The 21,253-nt window shown below is 36.2% G+C and overlaps 1 protein-coding gene across 3 annotated transcripts in view; it reads right to left on the bottom strand.

Moving 5' to 3' along the window:
- Window positions 1-463: 463 nt before the first annotated feature.
- LOC111863650 (LIM/homeobox protein Lhx3) overlaps window positions 464-21,253 on the bottom strand; it is a 507,864-nt gene continuing 487,074 nt past the window's right edge. For all 3 annotated transcript variants that reach the window (XM_033751147.1, XM_023850149.2, XM_023850148.2), the window contains 5 exons: window positions 17,294-17,472; window positions 15,086-15,210; window positions 13,263-13,388; window positions 11,926-12,067; window positions 464-7,924 (listed from right to left, as the gene is read on the bottom strand). In XM_033751147.1, the coding sequence (XP_033607038.1) occupies window positions 7,661-7,924; window positions 11,926-12,067; window positions 13,263-13,388; window positions 15,086-15,210; window positions 17,294-17,472 (836 nt within the window). In that variant the 3' untranslated portion in view covers window positions 464-7,660. The remainder of the gene's footprint in view (window positions 7,925-11,925; window positions 12,068-13,262; window positions 13,389-15,085; window positions 15,211-17,293; window positions 17,473-21,253) is intronic.

Here is a 21,253-nt window from a genome sequence, read left to right as displayed (position 1 = left end):
TGCAGTGCCAGATTTACATATAGGCTAAATAAGGTGCAGTTTAGGGCCTTGCAATGTGAGTGGCCAGTAAATACCAACAGGAAAGATCACCCAAGAGAAAAACATAAGACCCTCCTGTAAATGTCGGAAGATAATAAATGGCTGGCTGCATCTCGTCAGACTGGAATGATTGAAGAGCCACACATGAACAGTTGTGACAAACAAAAAAGAAAGAGGAGGCCACATTGCTCCTTGCAGATGCAGCTGTGCGACTGATGCCAAGCAAATGATGACTTTTATGTATTTGTGCAGTTCAACATACACAAACATTCATTTCACTCTTTTCTTTAAAAAATAAATTACTGAGGCCTCACCCTTATCATGGCTTAGGATCTCATCCAACTCTGGCTCTGTGAACTGTGTAATCGCCCGACAAATTGTCACTGTTTTAAAAGAAACAATCTTGTGTTGTCTGAACACAATGTAACAAAAAGACAACATTTATTTTTGTTTTCATTAACATAAGTTCTATGTACATATGTTTCCAAAAGAATTCTATGCAGATAACTTTGTTTAGTGAAAAATTAATCACATTTATCCCTACAATATTTTACACATAATAACTGATTGCATCATTAAACAAAAATAAAGAGACCAACAGACTCATTGTACGTGGAACAACAGAGCAAATGAAGTACGCAGTCTACAGTTTGACTCAAGATATGTCAGTGTCACACTAAACGGGAGTCGCAGCCAAACAGTTATTTCATAGAATATCATATTTACATTTGATGAAGTTTTATCTAATGATCAGAGGCCAGAAAGTATTTGTGACAACTTCCTGGCCTGCATTCATTTCTTCATTCCATACAACATTTATTTACAGTTCAGTTATATTAATGATCTCTCTTGTTAATTTACACTTTGGCATTAGCTCTTGTTTTCAAGATGTCATTACTATGGGAAAATACTGAAGTGCATACCTTATGTTGAACAATTTATGCATGCTGAAATAATAGAATTATTCACCTCTTGAGTCTTTACATTGTGTGGATGTAGGTCGTGTAGCCAGTGTTTCAGAGGTTACATGCTGCCTCCATCTTCAGAATTGAAGTGTGTAAGAGGGGAAGTAGCACATACCTCTTAAGGGTCAACAACACTGCCTACACACACAGTGTAAAAACACAAGAGCCAAATGAAGTATGAACAGTGAACCATTGTGAAATCCTAAAATCATTAATAACAGAATAGTTTCTAATTTCTTTCACACTGGATCCAAATGTGACCAACAAATGAGTAAAGATTTGTAACCAACTTCCGATGTTCATGGGATTTATCAGTCAAAGTATGTGCATGAAAAATGCCACTGTAGAAGAAATGAACTGCTACAGAGAAATGGATTTAGGTCAAGACCAGCAAACTATGTGTTGAATCTCTCATGGAAATCTATGTTCTATTACTTCTGATGTCTCAATTATTTCATTCTACTTGTAAACCTAGATACATTCCTGAAATAAAAAAATATGACTTCTTTCACAGAAAATAAAAAGTAAAATACTAAGCCAAAGAAAAAAGAACAAGTTACAATTTTAGTACAATCTTATCTCTCACATTCATCAGTTGCTGTTCCTAAAATTCAGGAACATTTTTGCAGAACACAATTTTCACCCAACTGTTGTGGCTTATTGTTACTGTCACATATTAAAATTGTCAGTATAATGTTACTTGTAAAATCTGATTAAGAGAGTAGATGACATTTTACATTTTACTGATAATAGTAATATGATATAGTAATAGATGCCTCAATGTGGCACAATATTAGCCAAAACACATTGAGTATGTCACATAATATCAAGTATGGATGCTCTTTAAGTTAAGTTACAATGTCAGTGCTTTCTCAGTTGGTATGCATACCACAAGCAATTAATATGTACTGGAAAACTAATCAAAAATCACATACCTGACAGTATTGTATGTTTCAACATTGCAGCTATAACTGAGCATGAAAGTACTGGCAAAGATGTTTTTAGAAAGAACCGAAAAATGTTACAATTTCTTTGTCATGCACTTTACTAGGGCCTTGTGATATAATTTGTCATGATAAGAATCTGAAAAAGTGAAAATAGCCTGATACATTTAAACAGATTTTGAAAACTGACTGAAGAGGGATTAAAATTGAGTTGAGAAAGGGAAATTATCAAATCTGAAATTAATGTGTATTTAGAAACATTCTGCAACCTGTTGTATAGTATAATTATAATTTTCGAAGATGATCACAATACTAGACCAGATGCTTTTGTCCCAGCACAGAGCAAAAAGAACATGAAGAGAGCTCCTCTATAAAGAGATGCAAGGAAATTTTCTTGGATATTAATAAGCAAGATAAAATATAGTATAACAAGTTCATATCACTCTTCCACTCATATTATTCTATAATAATACAGAACCAATATGAACTTTAAACTTTAAAATCTTCCAGGGTTTAAGAATTAAACAGAATTACAATTTGAGTGGTACTGAAGATGGTTCAAAAGCTGAAATTTAGCAGAATTTGTTGTGATAAGTGTAGATGGTCATTTACAAGAATCTTCACAATACACAACATTCACATGAATTCAATCAAGATCCAAAATTCTTGTTTAAATGTATCTATTTTATGTAACATTTTTTTCAGATTAATATAAAAACAACACAGTTGTCTTTAATTACTGTTTTTGTCATCTAATATATCTACTAAAATTTATGAGCTTTTCAGTAACATTTATCACATTCTGCCATATCTACATACTCAAACTCTAACTGATATATCCTTTTACGTCTGATTTATATATCAGTTGCGAGTCATACCATTTCACTGGAGGTTACTTTTATGATCCAGGAGCAGAATACTTAAGTTCCCCACTACTAGGGGCCTAATGGCAGCACAATGCACAGATGATAATGTTTAGTACCTTTGTGGTATGCAACCCTCTGCTCAGTATTCACATAAATTTCCAGGACAGCATTTACCACATATTCAATTGTATTCTCCTTACAATTTATGACTTATCAAAGAATGGTATGATAAAGTTGTCTATTCTTTTGAAAGAACTGAGTTGGATATTGTGTTCAAAATTGTTACTATCAGCTACTAATATTATAATTTATGTGACTATACATGAAAACAACAAAATGAGAAACAGGAAGTCCACTGATTCATCATATTATTTAGTGATGGGGAAGTAATCTCTGAAGTTTCATTCCACACTGCAGTATTCACAGTAACACAGAAATATGTGACATGAAACTTGAAAGAAAATATGAACAGGTGAGTAGAACATAGACAAGAAGCAAATATATCATAATAATAAATTTGTCAATATGGATCTTATTAAATAGCCACAAGGGCTTGATTGATGGAAAGTTTAAAATGTTTACACATGCAGCGTATGTTATAAAACAAATATGTAGGAAACACAGTTACTGACTTAATATATGATCCTTGTTCTTTCACTATCTAAAACTCACCACTTCATGCTTATGAACAGGAATAATGTTGTAATCTGCATTTGTAACCCAAATAAGAAGGCCAGGAAATAAGAATTTATAGCAATCACATTCATCACCATATTCAAACTCATCATAACACTCTACATTCAGGACTGTCTTATGCTAATTTGTCAAAGTTTATGCGAGTGCTTCAATGCTGGATAAGACTTTAAAGTATATCTCAGTTAGGAGAAATAGGGAAAAAAGTAAATTGAAGGGAAACCTCTTGGAAAGTGGTCAATTGGAAGACAACAATGGAGATGGAGGGGCAATATTGCAAAAGAACTTAAGGAAATAGCTGATGCTGAGTGGTTAAAAGGAGTTAGGGCAAGACCTTGTGGCAATTTTTTTTTGTATCAGCAATGTCAAATATTTGGATTTTAAAACCAGAGGGCCTTAAAAGATAGATAGTGCCATGGATATGTGATAGATCTTGTGACCTAGCAACTTTGCAATAAAGAGAGATATTTAATTAATTTTCTGCCTGTTAAATGGTATTAATATCACTTTTGTAACTTATCAAGTTATTTAATATTTTCTGTATCTTTACTAATATTAATATTTCTCTGTACTAAAAAACTCTTTGATAAAAACAGCCAAGAAATTCAGATCATAATCAGAAAAATAAAGTAAAAACTACTTTGTAAGAAATACTTAATGCTATTAACAGTTTTTAATCTGTGCATTATGAGAAATACTGTAAAAAATGATCTGGTGTAAGAGTTTATACGTATATATCATGTAATACTGAAAAAACAATAGTATCTTATGCTGAAGGGAATAAGATTTATACAAGCAGACAATGAAGATGACATAAGAGGCAAAACATGTTTGAGATGAAATAAATAACGGTGATCAGTACTGATGGATGTCAATGTGAGAGAATAAATAATGAAAGAATAGTTTATGGTAAACCCTCACCCAACATCCTTTAGAATGGGAGCTTAATATTGCTGGGATTAATGGGAATATGGGAATGCAGCCATGGAAAGTTTAAGTATATAAACAATAAAATCATACATACACTGTAGCGATATTTATTTATGAACGAACTGTGTAATACAGTAAACCATCATCCAACATAGGATTACATACCTTGAAAGTAACATGTTCTGTGAGTCTGCATTGTATGAACTTAATATGGAGATATTTGAGCTGAATATTTACACTGTTATGTATGCTGAATAAAATAACTCAAGTTGGTTAATTAAATACGTAAGCAAAAGCTGAACTGTCTTCAGAAATTTAAACAGTATTATTTACATGCTACTATATTGTTTTTGGCAGAACATGTGTAATCGAATTTTTATTTATTTCTATGCATACGATCAAATCCGCATTGCACAGATCCACATTGGAAGAAGGTTTACTCGTACTCCCTTTGACAGTCAGAACTTTTAAATGATGTTCATAAGTGAAACATTAATGAATTTGTATTACCCTAAGGGTTTTGAGGATTGCAGTTAACTCATGATCATCCATGATGAGAGAGGAGAAATAGTATGGCTAATGAAAAACAACAGAAACTTTAGAAATCTGGAAATATCCACTATCCACTAACCCTGAAAATTCCTTGATCATGCTACTTGTCAATAACAATGAGACAAATATATTTCCTGTTGCACACATATATTTTGGTCTTAAATGCAACTTATTGTCTTGCCACCCTTTTTTCTCACTACTTGTTTCAGCCATATATGGCCAACATCAGGTGCTGTCTATCTTGCTAAAATTGTTACAATGTGTATCAAAGTTATACATCACGTGTAATGCAATATCTCCAATTGGAATTAAAATTAATTAATATCTTAATGTTATTTCCATTCTGATCATGATCTATTCATTTAAAAGATATTTGCTTGAAAGAATTTCTCGTTGGATTTAATCACACTGCATTCAATTTGAGGTGTGGGTGTTACCAGTAATGTGTAGATGTGTTGTGTTATATATTTTTACTGACACTTCTATAAGTTGTCATAGTTGTTACACCTGTAGTTGCACTTATGCATGTTATTTGTGCAGTTTGTGAGGATGTTGATGTAGTAAGTAGTGAGGAAGAAAGGTGACTAGATAATAAGTTGCATTTCAGATGGAAATATATGTGTACAACGGATACATTAATGCATCAGGATGCTTAGATAAAATATATTTCCAGTAGAAGAAAGCAAACTTTGTTCAGTGGCAGGTCAGCATGAAAAGTAACAAAATAATTGTATGGGAAATTCCAATAAGGTGAGAAGATGTACAGTCTACTGCAATTAATTGTAAAGCATGACAGCCACATACTACTGAAACAGTTGAATCACAACAGGAACCTATGCTTGTAATCAATAACCTAATCGGTTCTAAAAGTTGTGTGGTTAATCTGAAAATCAGATAATTGACAGTCTGTCATTCATACATTGTATGGAGAGTCAAGTACTGTAAAATGTTATGTAACTTTTCAAATTGACAATATATATGAGCATTAAAATAAAATTTGTTGAGCACCAGGCTCAATCAGATATCATGTAAATACGTGTGCCATAACACAACAGTGTTATAGGAGAATTGCTCATATTCAATTACAGTCAAAAAGCAAAATAGTTAGGGCAAATTATAAGACATAATAGGAAATATTATCACAAGCCAACTCTGGGAGACCAAGTCAGTTTGGGAAAATAGTCATAATTTCTTATTTACAGTTTTTGTCAATCTTTAATTCATATTAAGAAACAGTACCTCAGATAATGTTAACTTCTTATTTCCTGGCTTGTCAGAGAAGAAAGCTGCAGCACATCAAAATCAGCATCAGTTCTCATCTGTAACAGTTATAGAGTGGAATCACTTCACCTGAGAACCATCTAGTTTAGTCATCACAGGCCACTGAATGGTATACAAAAGATGATGTGTTCTTCACTTTCCTTGTCTTCATCATCTTCGTCTCTATCATCATTATTTTATCATTACCACAATTCTTATAACGATCTAAATCTTTATCATTTCGTATACATCAGATACTCTTCAGTTTGATAAAACTGGGAAATATTTTTGTTAGTTCATATTTGGCGAACCGACTAGTATAGATTCACATGCTATATGTAAAAAATACTTGTTGTCTTTCTTCTTTATTCATTGTTTCCTATTACTTGTTCCTTAAAACTAAATTTGCTTGTAATTTCATTAAACATTTTTCTTTTTAAATATACATAAAGGCATAAGAAGTCAAATACAACATTTTTCACAGAACAGTCTTGAAACAGAATTCACTGTGAAGTTCTTCATCTTTAATGGTATCAACATTACAGTTTTTACAGAAATCACCCTTTATACAGAAAGTGGCTGCTTACAGAATGGTAATCATTTAGTGAAAATTATCAACCTTATATATTTTTCTACAGTCCACTTTGTTATAAATGCATTTCTTCATTCAAGCAGATATTTCAAACTTAATTGAAATTTTAAGCCCTTAAACATACATAAACTTAATGATCCTGTCTCATGTAAACTAATACATTATCAAAGAAATATATAGCTTATATCTTTACCTCTGTGAATGGAGGTGCAGTACCTTGTGTATCATGTTTCCTCAATTAGAGTTCATAAAATTGCACATCATAGCATGAAGTCTGATCATCATGAATCACTGTTACTAAATTAACATAATGATAGGTCAGAAGCCCATACAGATTGCCATCTAAATGAAATTTACTTCAAGAAACACCAGTACAGTATACTGCAAAATACATATATAATAGATACTGTGCTGTTACTACAGAGTGCTGAGTATTGCATGGATGTGTTGCTTTCCTGCATATACAGTAATTTTGGAACTAATACAAAGTCAATGATGTGAATTGACTCATAAAAATGTGCTCTTTCACATAACTACATATCATTCCATATGTATTATTTCTGAGCTAAATAATTCCCCGGTTATACATTTCTTCTGTGAAACAATGTATTTTCATGTGAAAGCGCACCTTCACCGTGAAATTAAAGAAAACTGTAAAGTCACGTTGCTCAGGTACTTCCTTGGTACATTGTGTTACTTTCCCAACAGATGTAAGCAGCCACTAACTGCAGAATAAGTGTCGAGCACAAATACTTTAACATACTTCAATCTTCTTAATATTCTGATCGTATTCACATAGTGTAACGAGACCAAATATGTTTAGTTACACTGTGCATCAAATGTTTCTGAATCAGGACTCCCATAGCCACTGGAGCCATCATCTCTCAGCTGGTGACCAGCACCTCCACTGTTTCCACCACTGCTCACTGGTGCAACAAGCATTGATGTCTTGTCACTGCCAAAGTATGAAGTTGGTGTCACCTGATGGTGATGGTGGTGGTGGTGGTGGTGATGATGATGGTGATATTGTTGATGAAGGAGGCGTGGATTCTCATAGTAGATGCTTAAATTGTCTCCTGCTGGCTGGAAGAAAGTGAAGCTATTAGTTAGATGTGGTACAAACAAATGCTGTATATATGTACAGTGACAGAAATAGCTGAAGGTAACTTTTGTGACAATTAAAGGAATTATTTCTTTAAATAATTTGTTAAGTGCAGATAAATCATAATACCATAATCATGTATTATGTATTCCTTGAACAAAGGGAAAATACAAGTCATGTCTGTCTGCCATATTCCAATGAATTTACTGAATTTAAAATAAAACTGATATGAAATCTCTACTCAAAGCTGTCAGGAACATTTCAATTTCGTTCATGTTTCCCACTAACCATGTCTAGATGGGGAGCTGGTATAGCGCAGATGGTATAGAGACTGGCTGCGGGCTGAAAAACTGGGGCGGGGGTCAGAGATCAAGTGCTATTAGGGTCAAGAATTTTCTTCTCCATGTCATCCAGACCGTTTCTGGGCCCACCTAGCTTCCTACCTGATGGGTACCAGGGGCTCTTTCCCTGAGGGTAAAGTGGCTGGTGCGTGAAGCTGACCACTCACCTCCAACTATTATTGAGGTCAAGAAAACAGCGTTCTATACATCCACTCCCACTTACATCTTCATGGCATAATTAGTTATGTACAGGGATAATTTTACCTATTTTGTCTACAAAGTCCAGATGCCAATAATAGAGTAGGAATACATGTGCTTTCAAAAATTATGAAGGAGGAAAGTACAAAAAAGTAAATTTACTTTCATAAATAATGCTCACAGACTCTGTGGCCCCCATAAATGTCTGTCCAGTGGTTACCAGACACTCCTTCCCCAAGAAAAATGTCATTTTGAAGCATTAGGATTACCATTCAACTGCGTCAGGTACCATTGTTTTGAATGAATGAAGTTCTACCATCATGGTATGCTGTTTGTGTGTAAAATACCTTGTGCGATTGGTCTTGTGTCTGTCCACACCAGCAGTAGGAAAATAAGGCCATCATTGTGTTCAGATACTTATAACAAAACTCTTACTTAATTTAATTGATACTAATTATTTCAACAAGCATAACCTATTTCAGTTACTATAATATTTTAGTGTATTCTCAATTTCTAAAGGTAGAAATCCCTTTATGATAATCTGTGCTTATCATCCATGTAAAGTATTCCTTTGTAATGCTGGCTTTGCCTTCTGATGATGGCCAGCAGTGACTGAAACATGTAAAGGCTTTATTTTATATTAAACTTGTTGCACTCGATGGCGTTTGCTACTCTATTCATCTATTAAAAGTGTGATGGCTCAGGATATCTCCTATAAGTATCTTTCTTTAAATTAGATATTGAAATTTGTTCTGATTTATATAGTACCAACCGAACGAGGGAAGTAAATAAAGAGTAATGCAGCACAACTAACTGAAGTGGAAGGTCACTAAACATGAACAATCTGTTATTCAAAACAAAGAATACAAGTGTGAAAACAATACAGGTTCAAAATAATTAACACAGTAAAAGGAGAATACACAATGAACCATGCATCATCAATAAACATGAGATCTGAACCCAGGACAAGCAGCACAATTACAGCCATAACTCACTGGGACAAACACAGTGGATTGGACTGCCCTCTTGATGAAGAGAAAAGTTCAAATGCAAACCTATTTTAGAAGTATACCACCAGACAGAAATTTGAGCGAGTCCTACTCGGTACCATACCCGACTGGCAGTGTGTCCCCAAAGGTAGTACTTGCTCAGGCAAGGACAGAAAAGGAAGGTGTCACGTGCTAGGAGGACCAAGTCCATAAAAAGCAGAAACAAGGTGCAGTTCACATGTGAGTGGTACAAGAAAGGTATACTTAACACAACATTTATTATCAATTTTCAGATATTTCGAGGACGTAGTCACTTTGGAGTCAATACAACAGTCATAAGTAACATAGCACAGAGAATTCAGATTCAGAGACTGACATATTTATACAGTGTCCGAAAGAGACATCAGTGCCATGGTCACTGCACTCCATTATCTACAAGTTAGAGCAGCAGATCATTAAAAATACTTTGCTTCGTTTGACTTACGTGACATATGTGGATTAACTAAACCGAAAAGGTTGTTGCACTTGTCCAGCCACATACAAGACTGTCTGTAGTACTGAAGTACCATAATATATGAAGATGTTTTCCCAGAGTTCTGTTCATGAATGAAAACTTTGTGCTATAACTTACAACCTTTAACATCAGTTTTATAGGGATGCATTTTATCTTTTGTAACTCATAATTTTACTCTACAAAAACTTGAATTGATGTAACAAACACTTATTGACTTAAGGCTTTCATAGTGGTTCACTGTTTATGTTGATTCAGCTCTTTGATATTTTGACCATACTGCCCCCATCTTCAGAGTCAAAGTGAGTAGGATCACTGAGCAATTCAACAGACTCATAATGCACATCCTACTCTTCTAATATCTGTCTTAATAAAATCCTCTGAAGTAGTGTCTTCCTTAGAGAATTTATGACAAAAATTCTCACCCCCCCGCACAAATGTGATGTTTTTCAATGATTGTTTTAACCTTTTGCAAGCTGTGAGCTCATCAAATCGGCTTGGCATACTTGTGTTAAAACTGACAGAATTAAAGAGACTGGCTTGATATTAATTTCTTAGTATAGAATTTATGTCAACAGATGACATAAAGTGTTATACAGGATGTTAAAAAAGGGTTAGATGCTTTAACGGGTCATATTTAAGGTAAAGTTGTCCCTGAGCTTAACTAATTAAGCACTACGCCATGAAGACATATGGGAGAGTGGCAGTATAGATCCACATATTCTTGACCTTGGCACTAGTCAGAGGTGAGTGGTCAGTTTTACTGCCCGCCTACTTTACTCTTTGAACACTGACCCTTTGGCCCTCCAGCCTGTAGTCAGTCACTATACCAACTGCACTATCCCTCACTTAAATGAGCAAAAAATCCCAGTCAACATTTGTCCAGAAATCAGTGGCTGTTGAGATGTGGAAGATGTTCATGTGATCTCTGCAGCAGATGCTCCATGTGGTTCCCATGTATTTCAACTGACTTTCAGTTCTTCGACATAGGGAGGCGTGCACTCTGATGAAAATTCCTAGTCTCATCTGAAACTCCTCACAGGCTTTCTCTACTTGCTGCTGTAATACCTCTATATCATTGATCATCACTGAATACACCCAAATCTTTAGGTATACCCACAGCTATAAATCCCAATGACTCATCATATCACAGCAGGCACTGATTTCCGGACATGGACTGAATGGAACTTTATACTCATTTAAATGAGTACTATACCTTGTAAAGCTTGTAACCCTATTTTTAACACTCTGTATACTGCATTTTTTAACATTCTATACAGTGATTTTTAGAGAAAAAACAGACTAACATGGTATCTATATCTGTGGTCCTTTGAAGGCAATTTGCAGAACTACTGTGAATTTTTGTGGTGGGGCTTAGCAAACAAAAAGACAGTTCCCTCCAGCTTAATGTAACGTTAAAAATATGACACAAATTTCTCTTTCCAAATCATTTCCTATTTCTGGATTACTGTCTTCTGGGATGTCATTCCATTCAGTCTTGTAGTTCATTATAGGTGTTTTGCAGAAACTTGCTACTTCCGTCTCATAGGTGATGTCTTGATGGTGAAGGTACCTGGTTCCTCCAAAATTCTAGTAACATTCTACTAGACTACATCATATCAAATCTCAGGAAGAAGTAATCTTCATAATCAAAACCACAAGGACCTCAAATCTAACATCCTTGCTGCCACTTGTGGCCCCTGTCACACCTTATTTGACTACAGAATCTGTCAGTAAACTCTCACCAGTATCATAAAAATAACATCAGTCATAATCATTTAAATGTAAGTAGGTTGAATATTGTGGCAAGATGTGAAACATTCCCAACAGCATGAGTTTGCATTGATGAACCATGATGTGTAAACATTTCAAGTGAACATGATATAACTTCCTACATGTGTGTTTGTGTGTTAATGCTCATGCTGTTTAGGTCTAGGGCATACCTGCAAATTACTGACTTGCCTTCGTATGTGTGCGAGGCTGCTCGGATTATACGCCATGTTAGCAAAAACTAATCGCTCCTCATAGTCGTACTCACAGAGGATCTTGTTGTCACAAAGATAGAACCGGTCCCCAACACAGAACCTGTAACAATTCAATCAGTAGTCAACGCTCAGTTTTGTTTCATTTTAATCTTTTCGTACAAATATTTTGTTTTTAGACATTATCCAACATCCTGTCTTTATCTAAAAACACCATCCTGTTTATTTTTCAAAATACAACGTTTTAGAGACTGGATTCTGTTTCTGTCTTCAGGTAAAACCTACTCAGTTGGGCCCAATCAAGAGTGCTAGTCCCTATCTCCAGCGTTTTTAGATAAAAATAGACGATGGATAATGTCCAAAATCATAATATTTGCAGATGGTTATATTGCAACTTTCAGGCGTCATGTCACAATAGTTCTAGTCTCACACTGAAGGAGGACTACGGACTGAGAAGAGTATTCACACCCATGAAAGAGGAAGTAACACAAAGCTGGAGAAAACTGCAAAATGATAACATCTGTAATTTGCACCCATTACACAATATTAGTAGGATGATAAATCACAAATGACAAGGGTCACAGGGCATGTAGTATACATGTAAGATATGAGAAATGTATACAGAACATTAACCACAAAACCTGAATAGAGGACACCACATCAGAAACCTATAAATAGATGGGAGAATAATGTTAAAATGTTCTTAAATGCAATTGTCTGTGAGAATGTATACCGAATTCATGTGGCTCAGGATGGAGACTAGTGAAGGGTTATTGTGAATGTGGCATTGAACCTTCAAGTTCCATACAAGGCAGTGAAATTTTCTTTTATTAGATGAGCAACCATTAACTTCTGAAGAAGGGCATGCTCCATGGAGTGGTGGCAGATGATTGGTTTCTAATGCCATGTTTCAATAATCAACTGGTTGGCATATTAGTAACTCATTTTATATTCTGACACCACTCTTTCTCAAGCTCTATTACCTAGTTGCCTGGCATGCTTCAGGTGGGTTGCGTGATTTCAAACTGTTCCCACTCTTGTCTGCCAGAGGTTTACATAGTTGCGTGATCATAGCATCATCTAGATGCAGGATGCAGAGAAGAGAGCTCTGTGGGAGACAGAAAATAGCGTCCAACGGCGAGCATGTTACTACTAGACTTCTGAGGTGGATTCTGCTTCATGAAATTAGTTACTGTAAAATTATAAAATAACTGGTACTCTTTTTCTCACCAGTCTGTGATCTATACTGAATGTAGCGTGGACAACAGTAATTGCCCAATACAACTGTCATTGCTCACCTGTGATTGCACTGTTGGCATGCAAAACACTCGAGATGGTAGACATTACTTTTGGCTCTCATCACCATTTCAAATGCTGGAATCACTTTGCTGCAAGCTGCACAATATCCTGTTGTCCCAAACAACCTGCCAATCATAACAATACGCAGCAAATAATGTAAATAAGCTTTTCTTTTTAAGTTTGGATGAATTGCAGCTGATTTTATGTATTAAACATCAATCTTCTATCAGTTTTTACTCCATGTGTGTTAACAGAGAAGTTCAAATGAAAAATCATTGCAGAAAGTCCTACATTTATTTGAGTGTCTTACTGATGCAGTAGTTTAAAGATAATGTGATTTTTTGTGTTATGGATTTATACAAATATGACAGAAAAAATAATCATTTTACACACTTCTGCTTTTTATGCAACTTTGTTTACAATCCTCTTTTAATTTAAAATAATATTAAAATTACAAATAAACTGCTACATGTTTCGGCCTTACTTGGCAATCATCAGGCAACTACTCACTTCTTGAAGTCGCTACACTGCATTAGTTCTCAAGTTAAATATTTTAATGTTACTGCATTTTCATCACTCACAATAATGCATTTTCTTCCTACAACTCGATTTACGAGTGGATCTTTGAAATAAAACCAGTTTGTGAGTCAAGGATCAAGTGTAGATGTCAGAGGAGTGTTTTATGTTTTGTCTCAATTATAAGTTAAAAATAAAGATTACTGTCCATTACTTCGTACCCTATAAATCAAAATTCAACTAAATTTTTAATGAAATAAATATGTAAATATATTTGTTTTTGTAACATTTGATCAATAAGTGCAAAAATGAAAATGCCAGTTTAACTTGTGATGTTATTTTTTCTCCTTTCCATTGTATAATATACCTTGTAGATATAAAAGAAAATTTAATCAAATTTCTTAGTGCTTCATCATATTAAATAAAGATACACATTATCACATAAGATAATACAGAGTGATTCAAAAGTTAACGAAAATTGACATTAAATGCTTAGGGATCCGTCTTAAATCACTCTTGCCTTTGTTGGTGCTGGGGGACAATCAGTCCAGCTCCAGTAGTGTTTGGTTTGTTATGAGTGCAATATGTTGTTTAGCCAGTCCAAACATCGTTCATAATTGAACATTATTTTTAGTCCTGTTTATGTTCAAGGAGAGTTTGAGAAGACATACTGACATATCACAATTCTCCTGTCCTATATAAGACCACACTTCTTCCTAATCTATATTATGTTAATATAGTATATAACAATGTAATCCAGGCTCTTTTGCATTTGAATCAGTGTGCAAAATGTATCTGCAGAACATTTTTGACCTCATGTGTATTTCATGTGATAAGCACACAGTTTCATGTAGGCCTTTGTAATGTGACCCCATGGTAGACCCTTGTCTAAATCATATGCAATTCATTATATGAAATGACATCAAGCATAATGATACTGGATGAAAATGGTTTGACAGAATGACTCCTGAACCCTCTGACTGCCAAGCATCCCCATATAATTAAGAGCTGCTTGTGAGTAAATGCACTTTCACAGAAAAACCCAAAATACACTTTCTCAGATTACCTTCAGATTATCACATTGAGAGTCCATGTCTTTCCTCCAAATATTGGTCTATCATACTTCATGCCATCTATTAACAAACGTAATAATGAGCCATTCTCTTCACTTACAGCTGTTTTAAAGCAAGTATGTCCTGCCGATCTAACTGTTTGTGGTGTGCAAAGGTTCAAGGAGTTGCTCTACTTTTGTATCACTCTGTGAGGAACACCTAGCAACGGTTTACTTTGATGAAGCGTAACTAACCTGAGGTAGTCTCGCTTGCAGAGAATAAGATTTGCCTTCGTGTACAGTGTGGAGCCAACTTCACCAAGACGACAGTCACAACATCCACATTTAAGGCAGTCTTCATGCCAAAACACATCCAGCGCCTGAAACACACCACACTTAAATTGTTTTGTGACTGAATGGTACAATTGCACAGAGAAGGAATCACAGTGGTATCACTTGGGTCATATTATTACAATAGTTTCCAACCAAAAATTCCTTTAATCTATAATCACATCAAATTTCAATTAAAGGTCACTTTCAAGAAGATAACTCATTGCCAGTTTATAAATAAATATTATTAATTGGCCTTTATTAACAAGGACTGAGAGGGCGTGCCATAGCTCAAGCGGTTAGTCGCTGGTTTCCCACTGCGGTGGCCCGGGTTCAAGCTCGGGTCTGGTCTAGTGGGATTTGTGGTGGACAAAGTGGCGCTGGGGCAAGTTTTTTTCGAGTACTTTGGTTTCCCCTGCCAATCTTCATTCCACCAAATTCTCCATCATCATAATCACTCAGGGCAGGTACAATAGGCCAATCAGTGGCCGACGTGCCAAGTGGACCCAGCTGGACTCCACCCCCCAATATGCGAATTAAAAAAAAACAAAACAAAGACAATACCGATTCAATAGAAATTATTTATGTTTGTTTAATAATATGGCAAAATTTTATGTTCATATTGAACATTTTTATATTATATTTACTATAAAATACAGATTCATTAAAATGTCCAAAAATATACAGGCCAAACTCAGGCAAATCCACCGATCTCCCCTGAGAGGAAACAGAATGGCCCAAAAGTCAGTTAACTGGTTGACAAAATGTACACTAAAATATGTCAGAAATTTCTTTATTACTTACTGACTTCACAAAAATTGTTTGAAATGAGATCCTCCATGTTCAGTGCACAACTCACAAAGCCGTGATACCATTCCACAAATTGACTTGCAGGTTTAAATCTGAACATTGCTGTTAATTGATGGGACATTTTAAGTTAACTGATTTTCAGCCATTTTGTTAATTGTTTATTGATTTTGCAGGACAGATGTCCCAAACTGTACACTGGAATATCTCTAGAATATGATAATTATTTATGTCTCTTTGGTTTATTCACTGATGTCTCTGGTTATAGTGTGGTAATGTCAGAGAAATTTTTCACCTTGAATTTGGGAAATTTCTCCAGGAAATCAGAATTCAGTGATGACTTACACAGTATTAAATACATTACATTTTTGTTCAAGGTATTTTTGTATTGAGAACTGTAAGCATAAACAAAAAACAAATTTTGTGAGACATCTGTCAAAAAATGATGTCACACTGAGACATGCTAAAGAAGCTCAAGTATAAGGTCATTGTACAGCTGCACCAAGAAATTGTTTCAGTGACGATTTATTCACAGATAAATGTTATGTCATTTATTGATGAGCTGAACTTTTTTGGGTAATATTCATTTCATTTCTTGCTGTACACTTTGTGGCTGTAGGATATACAAGAGAAATGTTCCTTAAATAAATACACTAAATTCATTCATAAAATTCAATGAACCTTGACATCTTGATAAAAATTCAAGCAGAACATCATTCAGTATATATTTCAACTTGTGCCAACCACAGCTACTCAGCGAATTCTGTATGAAAGGATTCCAGTTTCACCACAGACTAAAGCTGTGATTTGCATGACAGAATTGTTGCTAAATACAGGCAGAACATTTTAAAATGATATAACTCGGTCACTATAGCGACTAGGCTATGAGCTGGGTGACCGAGGAATAAGGGTTTGATTCCTGGTATAGGCAAGAAAGATCTTTCTTCTCCATAATTTCCAGATCAGCTCCTGGCCTACCCGGCCTCCTAAACAGTGGGTGCCAGGGACTGTTTCCAGTTGACAGTGTTACCTCTAACTAGTGACAAGGTCAAGAATGGTGGAGCTATACTATCACTCCCACATACATCAACACGGCGTGATGCTTAACGCATTAATCCCAAGGATAATTTTTTCTTTTACATACATGAATAAAGATACGGCTTAAAGCAAGAGGTTTATATTTCATTATAGATTTTAGTTAAATACGGATTTGGATCCAGAAAACCCCAGTTTTCTATAACGCCTTGATCTTACATGCTGTGCTCTGTAACTGTTTGCCCTACATTTTCGCAAATGGAGTCATCTGAAACCATCGCATGGACTTACCTTGAGCAGATAGCGTTCCCTAATGTGTTTGCCGCAACCAGCGCACTCTCTTGGGCCACCAACACCCGATGTGGTGTTCGCTGCTGCAGCCACAGCTGAAGACGCGGCGGTGGTTCCAGCACCCTGCACAGATACTGCTGCGCGTCCATTCGGAGTCTGCTGGTCCCCCGCGCCCTGGTCTGTAATCAGCAGGCATCTTCGGTCAAAATTGTTGTAAATCTGAGTTTTGTCGTACAACATCTGTTTCGGTATACAGATTGAGCGGAGGGGCGGCCATCCTAGTTCACACTTTCTGGAACTATTTAAATTGCTGAGTACTTTTAATAAAGTTTTCTTTTAACAGGTTCCTGTTGACATTTCAACAGGTTTTATCATATTTTAAAATGTTCATCTTGTTCATCGAATTTTCACTATAAATTTCAGACAGCTGCAGTGTATAATTTTGAGCTGAACTGTAATACAAACCAGCAGAATCCTATATTAATTTCCGATAATTCTACTGATGAAGTAACAAACAGTCTAGCAAGCAAGCGAACTGACTTTAACTGGCCAGTTAACAGACCGACTGAATGACAGACGAAGTGATAACTTATCTATTTAAGTCTCTGACCTAAGAATTTAAGCACTGGCCACTTCGGAAAACAAAATACTGTCATTGGATTTATCCTCATTAACAAAATTGCAAAATACTAGTACAGTAAAACTTGGTTATAGCAACATCGGTTTCTGCGACACCTTGTCTATTGCGTCAAATATTCAATGGTACGAACGAATTCCTCATAAAGCAACTGTTTTTATACCTTGCTTAGTACGACATGCACAAATGCATCAACCTCGTATGTAACGTCATTTTCATTCCTGAATTTCTCTGATATGGACACTGAACGTAATTTAGAAAGTGTGTATTGGGCAAGTAACAGGAAACAGATGAAGATAACTGATTACTGTACTCGTATCTAGGTACAGTAAGGCACAACAATTGATGTAATCTACTGTAATTTCGTGAGTAGGCCTACCTTTAATATACAGTATTAGTGCGGTGTGTATTGTCAGTGAAAAGCGCTGTAATATGTCTTTAATATTACATATTTGGGCAATTCCACGTTAATGTTACGTTAGTCTGTACTTAACTACGTATTTCACTAAAAAATGCAACATTTTAACTCGGTTTCTGGTAGATTTTTACGTGACTAACATAAGGCTACTGTGGAAGTGCCCATTTCGGTTACAACGACATTCGTTTATAACGACACTGTTTTTAGGTCCCTTTGATGACGTTATAACCAAGTTCTACTGTATATTTAATTTCGATCATTACAATATGATTTTACCGCTTCCGTCTCAGCCATCCCAGATATCAGTTTTAAAGAAGATTATTACTCAAATTACTGCAAAATTGCTAATTTATTATGTCTGAAGTGTATGTGCAAGTAACAGGGAGTAAAGTTGACGCTACATGTTTAATTAAGCACCCTGTCATGAAAACGTACGGGGGACAGCAGATATAGCTCTACATTCTTAACCTCGGAACTAGTTGGAGGTGAGTGGTCAGCTTCACGCTCCGGCCACTTGACCTCCGGGCAAAGAGCCCTGAAGGCTAGGTGCTCTACGATCTGGAAAAAGGGATTCAAATCCGATTACTTGGTCGTCCAGCCCGTAGCCTAGTCACTATACCCACAGAGTTATCCCACCTCCTTAAGCTGCATGTTCAGCCTATCTCATTTTCACACTACGTTGTTATCGCCTCTGTGGCCTAGTGGTCAGAGTTCCTGGCTACAGATCCAGACGTCCGGGTTCGATTCGAGGCGTCACCAAATTTTCTGAGAAGTATGAATATGGAACGGGGTCCACTCAGCCTCGTGAGGATAACTAAGGAGCTACTTGAATCAAAAAGTAGCGGCTCCGATCTAGAACATCGAGATTAACGGCCGTGGGGATCCGTTGCGCTGACCTCGCGACACCCTCTATCCGCATAAGTTGGCACTAACTTCGCCGACAAGCGGCGGTCGCTCTGTCGGTATAGTTCGCTTCCGGCCTTAAAGCCACGGAGTTTGTTTGTTTGTTGTTCTAATACTCGTTCATGTACTGCAAGTCGTTGTATGGAGATTGGAACGGTCTTGCCTCGCAGTCCCAATAACTGTGACAATGTTACATGTATAAGCATTAGCTCATTATTTTCTTATTTTCATGTAACAAGAGAAATGAGACCATATACCCATATACCAGAAGCAACAAGCAATATTAAATAAAAACCTTACAACGTACATTCTTTAGAGCAATATGGGAGCCGCGGACTACTTTACTTAATGGAAAATAGCATCAGTCATGCAGGGAAGAAGCCTTGGCCCCCTCCCCCCGTAACGTAGCTCGCAATATAAGGCACAGGCTTTTTATATTATGCGCTTGGGTATGTATGTATGTGACTTATATCACTGGTCAGGCCTCCTAGAGAAGTAATAACATCGGACAGTCCCACTAGTGCTTCTCCTTACTTGCCCGCGGGACAACATAGTCCCTGCAACAACGACATAACTACGTTTTCATATTTGCAGACATATGCCCAAGGTATATGGAAGTCATAACTAAACTTGGAACGTCATATGTTCTATATTTCTACAGTTTTATGCCTCATACCTATTTGATTCGTTATAAAGTTACTTTATGACGCTGTACCAGGTACTGGGATTTATGTAGCGTCTAATGTGATATGGTCAGAGAAAGCAGTCGCCACTTGTTTTCATATATGCCACTGAAAGCTGAAAGGAACTGAAGAAGCCATAGAACCTCAGGCCATGATTCAAACTGCTTACCTCCCAAATGAAAGTACAACTTTGCTCACTCCCAGGTTTTAGAGTGAAACTTCACATATTCCTTGGTGTAAGTGAAGCTTCACTTGTCTTTTGCTCTCAGAGGGAAACTTCACGCATAACTTAGTCCCAGTTTCATTTCATGCATCCCTTTCTCTCAGAGTGAAATTTGTCGTAGAATTTCGTCTCAGGGTGAAACTTCACGCATCCCTTTGTACCAGAATAAAAATTCATGCATCCCTCGGTCTCAGAGGGAAATTTCCTTTAGTTCGAAAGAGAAACTTCAAGCGTTCTTTGGTCTCAGAGTGAAACTTCACGTGTTCCTTGGCCCCAGAATGAAACTTTGCACATCATGCACACGTTGGCATCACAATAAAATCTCACGCACACCTTGATCTCAGAAGGAAACTTCACGTATCCTTTATCTAAAAGTGAAAATTCACGTACCCCTTGTTGACAGAGTATGCACCATTTGGTCTCAGTGAAACTTCAAGCACACATCGGTCTCAAAGTGAAACTTCAACTACTTCTTTCAGTGGTAACTTTAATTTCTCTCGAACCATTTGTTATCCTGCATCATAACCACAACAAAATTTTGCAATTTTAACAAACCCCTACTAACTCCATGCAGAGAGAAAGGCGTACAAAAGAAATTTCTTTTTACGTCCCTTCGAGTTGTGTTTGGTAATGCATGAAATACATTTCACGTACCCCGTTATGAGGGCGCTGGCTCTCCCTAAGCGTGCTTGCCCTGCCGATACAGAGCAACTCTTCTGTACTACAGATCAGAGCACGAATTTGGCTATCCGTGTGACTTTCATTGAGTTTCTCAAGCCTTCCAGATTTCTGCCGCGGGTGCTGAAATAGGCAACGTTTACTTCCACGTCATTTCCAGATCATTATTCATGGACATCTTTCACTTCAAAACAAAACAAACAGTTAAATTGGTGAAGCGTTTTTAATCTTTTAAACTTCGAAACTCGTCTAAATAATATTTAAAAATGTAATTCCTAACTCATTTCACTGCATAATGAGGAGTTTCATAACTTGTACTCGTCTCTAAGTATAATTAGAATGATCAAGTCAAGGAGGATGAGGTGGGTAGGGTATGTAGTATGAATGGGGGAGACGAGGAATGCATAAAGGATATTGG

Source organism: Cryptotermes secundus, unplaced genomic scaffold (genome assembly GCF_002891405.2).
Source record: "Cryptotermes secundus unplaced genomic scaffold, Csec_1.0 scaffold234, whole genome shotgun sequence".
In the NCBI taxonomy this organism is placed as follows: Eukaryota; Metazoa; Arthropoda; class Insecta; order Blattodea; family Kalotermitidae; genus Cryptotermes; species Cryptotermes secundus.
Note: the sequence above shows the minus strand (reverse complement) of the source record. Positions and strands in the feature narration are given on the sequence as shown.